This window comes from Podarcis pityusensis, assembly GCF_964106645.2.
Source record: "Podarcis pityusensis genome assembly, chromosome: 17".
Classification (NCBI taxonomy): domain Eukaryota; kingdom Metazoa; phylum Chordata; class Lepidosauria; order Squamata; family Lacertidae; genus Podarcis; species Podarcis pityusensis.
In genome coordinates, this window is record NC_138042.1 from 3,517,870 (window position 1) to 3,533,822 (window position 15,953).

The 15,953-nt window shown below is 45.3% G+C and overlaps 1 protein-coding gene across 3 annotated transcripts in view; it reads left to right on the top strand.

The window, feature by feature from the left end:
• Window positions 1–15,953, top strand: part of LOC308466581 (extracellular matrix protein 2-like) — a 48,762-nt gene that overhangs the window by 20,976 nt on the left and 11,833 nt on the right. For 2 of the 3 annotated variants that reach the window (XM_080987437.1, XM_080987436.1), the window contains exons 2-5: window positions 6,897–7,205; window positions 8,440–9,615; window positions 11,874–11,989; window positions 12,279–12,411. In XM_080987437.1, the coding sequence (XP_080843563.1) occupies window positions 7,127–7,205; window positions 8,440–9,615; window positions 11,874–11,989; window positions 12,279–12,411 (1,504 nt within the window). In that variant the 5' untranslated portion in view covers window positions 6,897–7,126. Of the gene's footprint in view, window positions 1–1,750; window positions 2,069–6,896; window positions 7,206–8,439; window positions 9,616–11,873; window positions 11,990–12,278; window positions 12,412–15,953 lie in introns of those variants that run through there. The other variant, XM_080987435.1, reaches the window with a different exon arrangement.

Here is a 15,953-nt window from a genome sequence, read left to right on the forward strand (position 1 = left end):
TCTGCCTGGGAGCCCCTGGTGAGAAGCTGGAAATGCAGGCGGCACTGAAACTGATGGAATATGCAGAATTAGATAAATTAGCAGGAAGGATTCGAAACCTGCGGGACCAGAGATTCTTAGAAGACTGGAGTAAATATATGAACTATTTGAAAAGTAACTGCAATGAACAGATTACGCCAGTAGGACTGCAAGAAGTTTTGCAAGGAGGACTATTTGAAATATTGCAAGAAAGACTATGAGGAGGACTATTAGTTAAGGATAATTAAGAGTAATAGAGAAATTAAGAAATGCAGAATAAGTGATAAAGAACAAAAAACCATCAGAGGTGTTTATGGAAGTCTAAAATATTGTATCAGATAAGAAGTTATGTTATATTGGAAATGATATGTTAAAAAAACAAGAAAAATGTACCAAAAAAGAAAAAGAAAAAAGGAAATGCAGGTGGCATACACGTCTTTCACATGGGATGATGAAAGTGGAGGTTTCGACCTAATGGGACTGCCTCTTGCATCATGGGCCCACTTATGTTTAAGCTGCTTTTGCATGGTGAAGTGTGGTGGCGGGTTTTTAGAAGAAGCTAAACTAATTATATATGCTACATACATATATACATATACATATACATATACATATACATATACATACACATACATACACATTGGAAAGCATTAATCTTCATGAAAGCAGATTGGCCGCTATTCAGTGTGGAGAAAGAAAGGACAACTGCCCAGCATCCAAACATTGACAAAGACTGCTGCCCCCTCCTCAGGAACCCACATGCCAAATTTGGAAATGGTATCTTGAGATGTGGCCAAACCTATGCCAAAAAAACAGGCAATGTTGCACCAAAGTGATGCTTTTGTCCACCATCTTGACTCAGAATGGCACCTGGCATCCACACAAGGCCCCTCCCCCACCTTGGGAACCTTTGTGCTGAGTTTGGCAACAATACTGGACAAACATTTCCCAAATTATATAGTAATTGCTGCTGCTGCTGTTGTTACATTTTTTAAAATAAATAAGATTGTATTCCTTTGTTGTGTGAACAGTTTTATTAACATTTCTGTACACCACCCTGGAATCTTCTGAAGATCAGTGGTTGCAAAATATTTTAAAGACCCACCCACCCCTTGGGACTAGGTATTGCAGGGAAAGTAGTGGTGACCTGAGTAGGCTGTGGTAAACTTGTCAGTTTGTAACTGAGGTAAGACTGGTAAGCTTCAGAGGAGGAACCCCCAAGGTACCCCAGAGAAGGCAGCTTGGAAGCCATTGCTTTGAGAGATACAGTGGCCATTCTGAGCGTTATGGTGCCCCCAAACAAAGGGCTCATTCAGGGGAAGCTTCACAACCTGCCCAAATCCCTGAGACTATGTTGGACCCCTGTAGGGCCCTCTGCTGCATCACCAGCCAGCAAAACCCCAGGCCCCTCCACCAGACGGATGCTGGTTTCTGTAGTCACAGACCTGGCAGTGTGCTGGGATGGGCCAGCAAGGCCCTGGAGGCGTCAAATCGCCTTCTCTAACAAGAGCCGCTCACGGTTTCTGCACAGTAGCTGGTTGTGTGCATGCACAGAAGTGCCATTCATTGGAGTGAGACCTCGGAGCCTGGCCAGGTGCTAAGAGACAAACTCCCCTGTCTTAGGTGAGCCGGCTCCCCCAACGGACATTAACTGCCAGAGCCCCCTTGCTACTGCCAGAGCTTTCCCTCCATTTGCTCCCGTCAAAGCCCTGCTTTCCCCCTCCCTCTTCCTCCCCATCGTCAGAGTTGTGGGGATGAAGAATATAAACCTCTCCCTGTACAGGAATATGCGCCGAGTGGTGAAACCAGCCTGGAGCTCTGCAGGCTTGCAGTCTGGAAGGCAGAGCAAGCATGAAGCTCCTTCTCCCTGCTCTCTTTGCCTTGGCTCTGTGGGCTCCCCTTGGCTGGGCTGCCCGGAAAAAACCTGAAAGCCCAAGCAAGGGCTTGAGTTCCTCATCCTCTCCTGCCCCAGATGGGCCAGCCCATCCCGGGAAGCGACGAAAGCAGCAGGCAGCAAGCGAGCTCATCTTGGGGCAGGGTGTGGCGGAAGGTGAGTCAGGAGGAGGCCGTGTGGGTGGTGGAACTGCATCAGGGAGGGGCTTCCAAAGGGGCGTGGCTGAAAAGTGAAGCAGTGGGGACATGAAGCGGGCTGCCGTGCAGACTACCACAAAATAGTGAAATGTACCAAAGTGATACAGTCTCTCACCCCTGTGGACACTTGCAGAAAAAAGGCAACCGTGAAGAAGGGAAGCTCAGCTTCAATACTTTGTGCCCTGTCTGTCCAGCCCCGTCCGTCCTGTAGTGTGTCAGCCCACATTTACGAATAAGAGTTGTCCCACATGCAGCTGGGATTCTGCAGGCAGGCTCAGCTAGAATCTTACCCCGTTGCCAGAACTGGAGGATGCAAAACCAAAAGAAAACGTTCCCACAAGCTGCTTTAGCTTGGAGCGTGGTAGGGGTTGGTGGTAGTACCATTTGTAGTATTGCATATGCTGTAAATGATGTTGTGGACCATCAGTTTGAATGTGTGTGTATTGCGCTGCCATGTGAGAACAAGCCCCTTAGCAAGTGGCACATGGCAGCAACTGGAGCCATTTGGCAAAACTGCATGTGAGCATTGGCCTCTTGGCTATGCTAATGAGCCCCGGGCAAACCAAAATGTAATCTAGGGCCCAGATAACAAACATCTGGGGACAAATATGTTCCTTAAGCCATCAGTTGTTTTTCCTGGGGTAAAAGGAGGCACATGTCCCCACATTTTTTCAGTATACATTTATGCATGGAGCTAGCCTCTGCTCAACATTTATGGTTACTTCCACACTGGTATCTGAAATTGCCATCCTTTGTTCACATACTTTTAATTGAGAAAAGAAATTATGTTGTTGTCAAATCTTTGTAGTCCATTGGTTTCTGTGTTATTCTCCTGCAAATTGCAGACTTGGTATATGTGTGTGTTTTGGGGGGTTGTCTCCACAGACTGTTGAAGCTTTTCAGGACTACTGCAGCTTTAAAGTTCCAGTTTGCAGGTCCTCCCCATATTATTGATTCCTGTTTATTCTGTCTGGAGGGTTACTGCTGAATAACATCTCTTAGGCTGCAATCCAACACATGCTTTAGACTCTGTAAGATAGACATCAAAGTAAATAGGTTTAGACTGTTAATTGCCCAGTGTTGTGTTCTGATCATGGATGTGGCGGTTGTCTTTAAGTACTTGGTTTTTGTTTTTGTTTAAAAAACCATAATAGTAAAATAACACTGTTTAGTATAAAAAATAAAAAAGTAAAAGAGCAAGAAAACCAGTAATCAAAGCCTCTCTATCAAACAGGAAGAGAAACGGCAACAGGGACAATTAATTGAGGTTATTCAATCACCAACAATCCTCCAGTCAACGGAAAGAAATAACATGGCCAGGATTTTCATTTTACATGCGCAAGGACTTTTTCTGACTAAAACATTTTGCCAGCAAACATTGCAGAAAGATTTTAGCTATGGTATATATTGTTTAACAATGGTATAATATTGCTACATGCCACCCCAACCTCTGAGCAGAGTTAGATTTCAGGCTCCAGGTGCTTATAACAGCAGAGACTGTGATGTCTTTGTGAGATGTGGTTTATTTACTCACATATACAGTATGAGCCAGGAGGGTTTTGTGTCTCCCATTCCTGCAGCCTCAGATTCAAACTGTCAGCTCACATTGTGCTCTGACCTCCCCCAGCCCTTCAGCATGTTGCTGCTTGCAAACTGCAGCTGTATTTCCTCCTGCTTACATCATACCCAACTGCAATCCTGAAACTTCTTCCTCCTAAAAACTCTGGCATTGTCTTCTGCTAACTACCCAGAGCCCAGGGCTGGGCTCCACCCATTTGCTGGCTGATGGCTTCTCCCCCCTGTCCTTGTTCTCTGTTAAGGACTCATACTTTGAGGCCATCATCAGGCTGGTCTGTATTTTCACACTGCTCAATTTGGCACCTGGCAGCCCATCTTACGACTCCAAGCGCTGATCAAACTCCAAGACCCACCAAACCCAGGAGTTTAAGGGGAGTCAAGGCACCCACAAACTAATGCCAATATAATGCCATGTAGAACTTCTGCTTTAATTCTACTTCCAGTTAATATGGAAATGCAATTCTTGGCAGTTAGCAGTTCTAAAGGACTCCAGCAGCAAATCAACTTAGAAATACAGCCTGAAAGAGCAGTTGTGATTCAGCAGTCATTCATTCAAAGTAAAAAAAAAGTGTGGTCTTGTGCATGTGTCCTCTGGCAAGGGCTGACCCAGATTTTTTTGATGGATAGCCCCAAGAATCAGCAGAAAATATTCTGTTGATGTGCACAGCAAACTCAGTAAACAAAGTCACAGCATTCATCATGTTATGCTTCACCCAGGATCGACTTGACCCAGACTGCAGTAGCTCCATTGAGAGTATAGAATAAATTAATATTATATGGACCTTTCTAATCCATTTGGAAAGGCTGGTCCTGATTGTGCCCCAAAGCAGGCAAGAAGCCAGTGCAGATGAGCAAAAACTGGAGTAATATGTCCTTGCAAGCAACTGGGTTGCAGAATTCTACACCAGCTGAAGTTTCCAAAATAGAATTTAAGGACAGCATTGAGGTGTGCAGTGTAGGGGGAAGTGGACATAAAAGTATTGTGAGGGGAATGTTATTAAAAGGGGCACTGACTCCTAGAGGATACTTGCTTAAATTAGCATTTATGGTTTGTGATAGCTGCTGGCTACTAAGTACTAGACACATCTTACCAGCCATGCTGGAAGTTGAGATCAGTGTCCTATCTGCATATATGTCTGTGTACAGTGGTACCTTGAGTTACAGACGCTTCAGGTTACAGACTCCGCTAACCCAGAAATAGTACCTTGGGTTAAGAACTTTGCTTCAGGATGAGAACAGAAATCGTGCTCCAGCAGCGCAGCAGCAGGAGGAGGCCCCATTAGCTAAAGTGGTGCTTCAGGTTAAGAACAGTTTCAGGTTAAGAGTGGACCTCCAGAATAAAATTATGTTCTTAACCTGAGGTACCACTGCATACCAATGTGAGAGAGTGTGTGCACCAGGAAAAACGTAGTGGTTAAAATGTAGGCAGAAACTGGGGTGGATGGGAAAAGAGGTATTCTGTTAATCTGGCCTTCTTGCTGTTTGAGACATTGTGGAGAAATGCACTGAAAAGTGTGGGCTGAACAAATGACTAATAGCAGATGAGGATGAATGCAAGACAAATGCTCAGTGGCAGACAAACTAACCCCAGGATGAACTTTCAAGAAATAGGTTGCCCAAACTCTGTTTGGAGCCCTTGTTCCCACAAGCTCAAACTGTATACATGTAACTAACACATTGTCACAAAAATGCTGTCAGTCTCAAGTATTCACCTTCTGCATAAGGAAATTAGCTGTGTCATGGCTGTCCTTGGAACTCCCTACCACTTGGAGAACCAAGAAACTGTGAATATCGAAGGAATGTCTACATCTGCACTATGCATTTAAAGCCCAGTTGCCTTGATTCTATCTTGTCTAGCCCTAAATTCCGATCCGATCCATGATCCTGTTTCCCACGGTGGACAGTGAGATGCCTCCTAGGAAGTCAGCAAGCCAGGCATAAAGGCAGTACAGCAGCCTTCTCCCAGTGGCTGGTTTTGATGGACAGATTTATTCTCCAGGAGTAAGCCTAATTCTCTTCTGAAGCCATCCAGGTTAATGATCATCACCACATATTGTGGGAGGTTTTAACTATGCACAGTGTGAATAGTTTTGGCTGTCCTGAATCTCTCGCCATTCTGCTTTATGGGATGACCCTCGGTCCATGTGTTGTAAGAGAGGCAGAAAGAGAGGTTGCTCCTGGAACAGCCTGGTTACTGAACATTCTTCCTGATCTGTTTCCAGGGAGGTTTGATGATGTTGCATCAAAGCAAGTGCTATCACACATTTCCCCATGCATTTTCCTGCCATATTCCTTATCAAATAAATTATGGTCTTTGGGGGAAGTGGGTTTGTTTGTGTGAGACCTCCCAATCAACTGTAAATGTGTGATTGGCCAGTGAATCCCACCCAAAGCAATCGGCCGCCTGGAAGTGCCCAGAGAGAAAATCTTTTCTCTGGGGACTTGCTCACACAGACTTCCTTTTGTGCAGACTTCCTAGGAACAGGTCCATGCTTTAAAGCTTCATGCCCAAGTATTTTATATTTTGTCTCGGCGTTTTCCCCAGGAAAACCTGCATTTTACCACTGAATCGGCGCAAATGGAAATCAGGTTTTCCACAGATGGTCATTTGCTCCAATTCAGCAGTAAAACGTGGGCTTTCCCAGGGGAAGCTGTGGGGCAAACACAAAACTGCTTGATCAGGGAACTTTAAAGCCCGGACCTGTGCCTGGAAAGCAGGGTGCCAAAGGAAGTCTGGATGAGCCCTGCACCCCTCATCACATTAGAGCCCAGGGTCAGGTTTTACCACCCTGCTGTAGTACTCCCAAGGGAAGCACATTGATTTTCTGGTAGGACTTATTGGCAGCCACTGACACACATGGGAGGAGAAAGGAAATGCCCTCAGGGACACCACAGATGTAGCACCTTGACCTGCTTCTTGCCCCTAATGATCCCAGGCCTTAGGGGGCAAATCCGATCCTATCTGCTATCTGCGGGAGGCAGTGGAAGACAGGAGTGCCTGGCGTGCTCTGGTCCAGGGGGTCACGAACAGTCGGACACGACTAAACGACTAAACAAAAAAAAAATGCAGACTTAGGTCCTGTTTCCTGGTCACTCTGATGAGGCATAATTTTAGAAGCTATTTCATAGGTTGGCAGGATGTGCATTTTTCAAATCCTAAGTAAATAACCGAGGTGTTGTGGTTTCTGTTTCCTCTTTTGAATTTGCAGAGACCCTCAAATCTGTAGCCGGTGTGGAGAGTGTTGCAGGAGAAAAGGGCTTGCGCCAGAAAGGTGAAAAGCCTTCAATCCTGAAGAACAGTGTCTTGAGGAGGAAGGAGGCAGCGCTCCCCAACTACCTGAATGGCCAAAATCTGGGGCAGGGAGGTGTGCCGAAGAAGTTGTCCAAATTTGGAAAGAAGGTATTGGGCACAAAGAGAGCAGAGACTGCCAGCAGCAGCATGGGTGCAAAACCAGAATCCGCTGCCCCTGCGACAAACCTCAGCCTGACCCAGGCAGGCAGTATGTACCCTCAGAAAGGTATGAACAAGAGTGGGAATAAAGGGATGAAGTCCAGCCTGTGAATAAGCTTGGCCCAGTTTCATTTTTAAGCTTGCCTACCAGTTTTAGGCTGCAATTCCAAGCATGCTTACTAGGAAGTAAGTCCTGCGAAACTCAGTGGGCCTTACTTCTGAGTAAGGCTGTGTGTGCAGCATACATTTAGAGCAGACACACCCTGCAAAGAGTCCTGGGAACTGTAGTTCACTCCTCACAGAGCTACTATATCTAGTGCCCTTAACAAACTACTTCTAATTGTGGGAATTAGACTTGTAGCTCCCATTTGCAGAGTATGCAGAAGGCAGCCCTGGGCTGTTTGACTCTTTAGTTCTCTTTTCCCCCCTATAAAAACTACGCAATACCCTCTCTTTTAAAGTTTAAAGAACGTATGACTTTTACTTAGTGTACTTGCAGTTTCAGATTAAATATACAATACAGGTGGATGTTTCTTTTAGTCTCTAAAACATCTCACCTAGATTAAGCTGTTGCAGACTAACGAACATTTACATACTGACGATACTCTGACTCCAAGGCAGACAGAAGCACAACACAACAAAACACACCTGCTGCTCTGACTGCTAAGACTCACAAGACTGTGAATAACAGAACCAACGGAAATCACAAAGTCCTACAGCCCTTTCAAACATCAGCCCTTGACATATGCATTTTGGATGCTAACACCCCACACTAATCTCCGTGGAGGTTAACTGTACAGTTAATACAGGTAGGGTTGATGCCCAGGCTGTCGGGACCCCCAGAGAAGTGCACTCCATTGGGACACTTCCTATATCAATGGTGTTTATTTGGTAACAGTTGTGGGGAGCTGCAAGGTGCCATTTTTAGGTACCATCAACATAGTGTTGCCAAGGGGCCCTGTGGGAAATGTAAAATGGTGGCATGAAAAAGGCCTCTTCCAACAGACCTGGCTCTAAGCGCAAGGCACCTGCATCTGATAGTGGAGTTCAGCATGTGGCTAGTGGAAGACTGATCTAAGCCATAGCTCCCCTTTTGAATGAACAGCTGGGCAAGAGAGAGAGTGAGCCATGCTGCCTTTGTGCAGGGCAACTACCCGGTCAATGGTGCCCCAAGTTAATCAAGGACTGTTAATTAGGTATTGGGCCCCCTGTTAGGTGGGGGTGGAGCGGAGATGGGTCATGTAGGTGCCAAAATGTCCTAGTCTGCTTTGCCTTTCATTGCGCATCTCTTGTCTCTACAGGTTTGATCCATGTAGAGAAAACACCAATGAGGGAACCTGTTGCCCCACAGAAGGCAAAGGCAAGAAAGGAATATGCTGTCACATCTAGGAATAGTACTCGGATACAGATAGGAAAAGTGCCAGGCCCTTGGCATGGAAATGAAAGCCAGGCACTCTCTAGTCCTACCCACAAAAATACTGGCAAGGCAAAAGAAGGAAAGGAGCCCAGAATGCTCCAAAGCAATGCCAGCCGGGCACTGCTGCAGAAGGAGAACATCTCTCCCCACAGGAACACCAGCAGGCCAGCATCAAGAAAGGACCAAGGCCCCCTCTTCAGAAACGCCAGTCACACCCCAATGCGGAAAGAGTATAGTGGCCTCACTCGGAATGGTACTCAGGCCCAGGGAGTGAAAGAGCCCAGGCTTGTCCCGAAAAAGGCCAGCAAGGCACAATCAGAGAAAGAACATGGCATTCCGTCAGCAAACACCAGTTGGTCCCTGACACGGCAAAAGCAGGGCATCTCCCAGAGAAATGCCAGCCAGGCGCAGATGAATAAGCGGCTCAGAGTTGCTCACATAAATGCTAGCCAGGCACTGTCAGGGAAAAGACTCATCACCCCAAACAGGAATACCAGCTGGGTTGAGGTCAGGAAGGAGTCTACCCTTACCCATAAGAATGCCAGCCAGGCAGCGCCACAGGAAAAACCCAGATTTTCTCACAGGAATGCCAGCCAGGCATTGCCAGGGAAGCAGGATGGCTCCCAGCAAAGGAATACCAGTTGGGCAGAGGTTAACAAGGAGCACAGACCTTCTCACCAGAACGCCAGTTGGGCATTGCCAAGGAAAGACTCCAGTTCTTCCCGCAGAAATGTCAGTCGGTCACTGGCAGGGGCAGAACATGGCATCCTGCGCAGGAAAGGTGGACAGGCACGAGCAAGGAATCTGCCTGGTGTCCCCTTCAGAAATGTCACCCAAACTGAGGCTGTGAAAGAACAAAACGTATCTCATAAAAATGTCTTCAGAGCGGGAGGCACACCAAAATGGCAACCTGCCGTGCCAAAGGAAAGAGATGAGCCCATAATGCCATCCTTGCCTGTGACCTGCCTGCTTTCTGAACATGCCATCGCTTGTGGCAATGCTCGCCTGAAACATGTGCCCAGGCTGAGTGACACTGCGCTCAGAACCCTCTACCTGGCAGGTGAATATCTGAGGCAGGAAAGGGATTTTTCTTCTTCACCAGCCTGTGTCTCTCCAGCTTCTCTTTCCTCACCTCATTCCCAGTATAAACACTCTTCTGGGCCCAATAACTGGCTCATCGTGCAAACCTATACATGTCTACTCAGAAGTAAACTCCACTGAGCTCAGTGGGACTTACTCCCAGGTAAATGTGTATAGGATTGCAGCCTTGTTCAGTCGGTACGCTGCAGTGCGCTCATTAGTAATGATCCTGCTTTCAATACTATTTGTGCCTGCAAAGTTTTTGGGTGATCAGACTGTTTAATTTTCAATCAGTGCTGAAATCCTTTTAACTTTTCATACCACAAATGTTTTGGGGTGTTTTTCCTCTTGCTTTTGTTGCACTGTAGCCCCTCTGGAGAGCAATTGGGGAAGCATCACAGAACAAAAAATAAAGCAGGAAAAAATCCACCACTATAATTGTGCGAGGACATGTTGCAGAAGGCACTTGCAGCCAAACACCAGTTTGGAAGGGCCCTTTCTCCCCGTTTACCAAATGTCTGTGTGGTGGATAGAAGCCAGCTAGATCTGGAATTCCCAAGAGGTTTGTGTGCTGCTGGGATCAATATCATGACTTTTGCTCTGACAGGAACCCAAATACAGTACGGACAAATTCTTTAGGGGCCCATCAATGTATCACAGTGGTTTGGAGGTTAGCACTAACCATAGTTTGCCTGCAAACTTGTAGTACAGTGGTACCTCGGGTTACATACGCTTCAGGTTATTTACGCTTCAGGTTACACACTCCGCTAAACCAGAAATAGTGCTTCAGGTTAAGAACTTTGCATCAGGATAAGAACATAAATCAGGCGCCAGCAGCACAGCGGCAGCAGGAGGCCCTATTAGCTAAAGTGGTGCTTCAGGTTAAGAACAGTTTCAGGTTAAGTACGGACCTCCGGAACGAATTAAGTACTTAACCTGAGGTACCACTGTACTGGGAAGCAGAGACTGGAGGAGGGAATTGGTGCACAGGAGGTGGGAGCACAGCTTTCAGGTCATTCAAACCATAGTTATGAGGAGGGAAAAGAGGGGAAGAGACTATGAGGATGGAACATAAGGATGATTTAACAGGCAAATAACTATAGACTAACATGGACAAATATGTTACTGAGATTTAATGGAACCCCTAAAGAAAAACACATCACAAGGAGCCAGTGAAATACCAATTTAGGACACTAGAAGATAATTAAAAAGGGGAAAAAAGGTTATGAGGATTTCTTGAATGGCAAAATATGATGGTTGGAGATCTGAGAGGGAATTCTAAGATAACACAATCATGCAGAATGAAAAAACAAAAACAAAAAACAGAAGTATATATGTTAGATACTTTGAATAATGGTTATATATTCACAATTGGCAGATAGGGAAACAGAAGTATCTCTTTCTCTTTTTTCTTCTCTTTCACTCTTTCTCTTTTTGGATTGAGTCTCTTGTATGACCTTTGATTTTGGGTGCCTCTTGAGTAGCGTTAACTAGATGTATATCTTAACATCTAAAATTTTATATCTGTGATAAATGAAGATACATACAGGGAGCTGACAGAGATAGGCAGGTCAGAGTGTTTTTTCTCAGAGTGGGAGACTGAAGAAGAGGAAGCTCTCCCAGGTGGGAGGATTCAGTGTGTGAAGATCAAATTAAAGGGTGACTGAGGGCTATATAGATATACCTGTATGCATAATTTTGTGTCTTATAAGGATCATGTGAGGATTATTAATGGTTTCAGTTTCTCTTGTTCTTTAATTGTTTCTGATTGATAAATTGTTTTCTATTATTCTCTTTAGTTTTGTTGGAATTTTATAGAATATTAGTTTGAAAACCTTTAATAAAATTGATTTTTTAAAAAAGATTGGAGGAACAGAATGAGATTTCTGAATGTTATGTACTGAAGTTCTCACCCTGGACCACCAGGGGGATACTGTAGATAGTTATGCAAATGAAGGATTGAAAGTGACGTTCAGTGATTGGATAGTTTTAGAAAGTTGCAACAGTTACGGTACTTTGTTCTGGAGCTCTATATAAGCAGGCTGACTGAGCTCTTCAGTTCAGTTCTGTTCTCTGAAATAAACAAGAGCTGTTTGAAGAATCGCTGTGTCGTCTGATATGTTCGCCCACAACTTTACACTGAGCTGGGCTTTTAGAGTTGCCATTATAAGGCCCAGAGCGTGATCTTCCCTGTAACTGCTTTTGCTCCTCTCACCTTCCTTCTTTTATGCTTCCCAGAGAATGAGATCACACATGTCCCTGCTGGGATTTTCTTGGGCTTGCCCAATCTAGAATGGCTGGATCTCAGCAAGAACAAGCTGGATTCTGCAGGCCTGCACCCAGAAGCTTTCAAGGTGAGTGGAGACGGGAAAGACCTTTTGCTGTGAAGGGAGGTTCAGAAGCAAGGAGGGAAGTCAGTTTATTCAGAGGGACGGGGACTGAGGGGGAAATAGATTATCACAGGCACCTTTGGAGATTACTCCTGACTTCTTCAATTAAAGGAGATTCTGAAACTAGGACTGTACATGCAAAGAATGTGTTGGGCCATTGCTCTATAATTTGCTCATTTGCAAGAAATAATTATTTCTTGATGACTACCGAACATGATCACAATCCTGTCAGTACCTTTCTTCTTCCATGCAGAATCTCACCAAGCTGAAGCGCCTGAATCTGGATGGGAACCGCCTCACTGCAGTCCCAGCTTTGCCCAGTTCACTACAAGAGCTAAAGATGAATGACAATAATTTAGAAGGACTGCAGAGACACAACTTCCGAGGTAGGGGGTCACTTTACAAAAAGTCCTTCCTTGGATGTGTGTGTGTACTCTGCATATGATCAGAGGCCCTCATTCCTAGGCGCCGGAATTTTTGTAAACACAAGGCGGCACCCTATTAAGTCACATTCCCTATAGATTTGTGAAACTCTGGCATACATTCCTAGGGGCTCATCTATACTTCCTACTGTTCTGCTTCTTTCCCCAGGGAAAGGTGCTCTTTGACACTCAATCAGAACAAACAGTAATTCAGGTTTTCTTAGGATTGATGTTTGCTCCGATTGAGCACTAAAGTTCAGGTTTTCCCTGGGGAAGGAGTGGGGCAAGCGGGAAACTGCTCAGACCCCCCACGGTTTCTAGGTGTGTTGGGCCCGGGGGTAACCCATGAAACGTGGTCCAGAACTGGTCCAGAATCCAAAGGTTCTGCTGGGAGTCAGTCCAACAGGGCCAAGGCAGGAAACTAGGCAAGGACAGGTACAGGTTCTCAGGCAGGATCTAGCAAACAGCAATGTTGCTCCCGCAACCTGGGACAGGGTCCGACAGCCTTTTATCTCTGTCCCCCGGCGACTCACCTCCCTGTTTTGCCCGAAGGCAAGCACTCCTTCTGCGAGTACTCAGGTCTCTCCTTCTCTCAGACCTTAGTCTCTGCAGCTCGGGAGACGTCGGTGGGTTACTAGACCCAGAGGCCACCTCAGCCTCCCCTGACCAAACAAGTAATGGAGCAGCTGTAAGCGATGGCCCAGCTGAAAGCAATGAGGTCATCCCCACATCTGGAGCCAGGGCAGGCTCAAGCCCCTGACTCGGCCCAGCTGGTGTCTGTTGAAGGGACCTGTGCAGACTGGGACTCTTCAGGATCAGGCCCCAGACTTGGCTCAGATGATGCCTGAGGCAAAGGATCCGGTGCAGACTGAGTCTCCTCTGGTTCCAAGTCCGAGCCCAAGTCCTAGGCCATGGGATGAATGGAAGTGTGGAGAAGCCCTTCGTCATTAGAAAAAAAAATCTTACATTTTCCATAGCAAAGAGAACTGCACTGAGACATGGAAATTATATCATTATTATATCATTATTTATTAAATTTCTATACTACCCTTAATCTGGTTACAATATAAAAGCACAAAAATACATACCATAGTAAGAAATGAAAACAATACCCCATATACACAACTTAAAAGGCCACAGATAGTTTAATTGGCCAAAGGTCTTGGAGAAGGTTACTTGTGGGCATTTCTGTAGAAAAGCCACTGTTAATATTTAAGATTGTGATGGCGATTACAACCACCCTGTTTTATGATCTCCACATTTTAGGCAGGACTAGAGCTATGGCAACCGCTTAATAAGATGTTAAGAATTCATTCCTTTGCTCATGATTTACTACACTTATAGGTCACTTTGCCGCCAGGGAACCCAAGGCAGCATACAAAGTTCTCCCCCACCCATTTTAGCTTCAGAACAACCCTGCGAAGTAGGCTAGGCTGAATGATAGTGACTGCCCAACATGAATTCTGTGGCTGTGTGGGAATTTGAATCCTAGTCTCCAGAGTCCTAGGGCACATTCTTATTTCCCTTTGCCCCACTGCTGCCTTGTGGAACATATTCAAGGGAAGAAAAGGCTAAGGAGCAAATCCTACACAAATCTGGAGTGGAGTTTCCAAGACAGTTGGATGCCATTTTGTACATGTTGTTTCTGGCAACTCCTGCAGCCCAGCTGGTGCCAAACTCATTTCTTTGCTTTCCTTTGGAGAGGCCAAGAGGGGGAGGGACTTGTCATCTGGGCAGCCCAGGACCTCTAGACCAGGGGTCAGCAACCTTTTTCAGCAGGGGGCCGGTCCACTGTCCCTCAGACCATGTGGTGGGCTGGACTATATTTTGAAAAAAATAATGAACGAATTCCTATGCCCCACAAATAACCCAGAGATGCATTTTAAATAAAAGCACACATTCTACTCATGTAAAAACACGCAGATTCCCGGACCGTCCGTGGGCCGGACTGAGAAGGCGATAGGGCCGCATCCGGCCCATGGGCCTTAGGTTGCCTACCCTTGCTCGAGACACACTGACCAGGCTTGCACCCCAGGGAGGTCACTTCAGGCCATGTGATTCTCCAGCAGTTTGGCTCCCTGCCCCCCTGGAGGCACACTCCATTGTCTCCCAAGACAGACAGGTGCCAACAACTTCTGAGGAGAGATGCATAGGCTTGTATTGTAAACCCTTCTGGGCAAATTACATTGCAGATAACGGTGTCTGCCGCAGCCCTACACAGTGCACACACATGTTATCAAGATGCACAGTAGAACAATTACATAATGGGATGCCCGGCAATTTCTAACAGCATCCATGTGTCTAAATGACCTGAAACTATTGCCCAGACACATTGAAAGTAGACAACAAAGTAGACAACAGTAGCAAAAAGAGATCCCCCACATAAACAAATCTCATGGATCGCTACTACAAAGGCAAATCTAGATATGTTGTGTACCCCCCCCCCACATTGTCCTTTGACAAAGCCAGTGCTCTACTGAATGCAATGCACCGTTTTCATGCAGACACTTTATGCTATTTCCAATATCGGTGTGAAGATCTTCCATCAGTTTGGAAGCCAGGAAGCCTGCTGTTACTGGTCTAGTGTCTTTCTGTTTCTATAACTGCCCAGTGCTGGATGTGTGTGGGTTGTTTCCTGAGAAGTTTGTTAGCAGCTGATATTTTTTTTTTTTTTTAAAGCAATTTATTAAGTTTTTACAATAAAAATAAACATAATAAACAATGTAACATTGATCTTGACATATTTTCACATTTTCTTTAGACTTCCTCACATCTCCCGCTCCCATTTTCATCGTTATAACGTTTTGTCAGCAATTTATCATCTTATTTAAAATTCTTATATCCCTTATATTTCATAATCTTATAATTCTCAAAAGGAGCTAAGTTTCACAATCTTACTTATTTTCTTAAAAACTTCTAAATTTAGTGGTGCTCAGTTATTTTGATCTAGCGTCTTGTTTAGCATTCACTCAAATTACAGTACTTTTGTAAATAGTTCTTGAATTTCTTCCAGTCCTCCTCAATCCTCTCTTCTCCCAGGTCACGGATTCTGCCGGTCATTTCAGCCAGTTCCATGTAGTCTATCAGTTGTATCTGCCATTCTTCCAGTGTGGGTAGATCTTGAGTTTTCCAATGTTTTGCGAGAAGTATCCTTGCTGCTGTTGTTGCATACATAAAAAATGTCTGGTCCTTCTTTGCCACCCCTTGGCCGACAATACCCAAAAGGAAGGTCTCTGGTTTCTTAGTGAAGGTATATTTAAATACCTTTTTCAGTTCATTATAAATCATTTCCCAGAACGCCTTCACTTTAGGGCAAGTCCACCAGAGGTGGAAGAACGTTCCCTCACACTCTTTGCATTTCCAACACTTATTATCAGACAGGTGGTAAATTTTGGCAAGTTTGACTGGGGTCATATACCATCTATAAATCATTTTCATTACATTTTCTTTCAGAGCGTTACATGCAGTAAATTTCAATCCATTGCTCCACAACCTCTCCCAGTCCT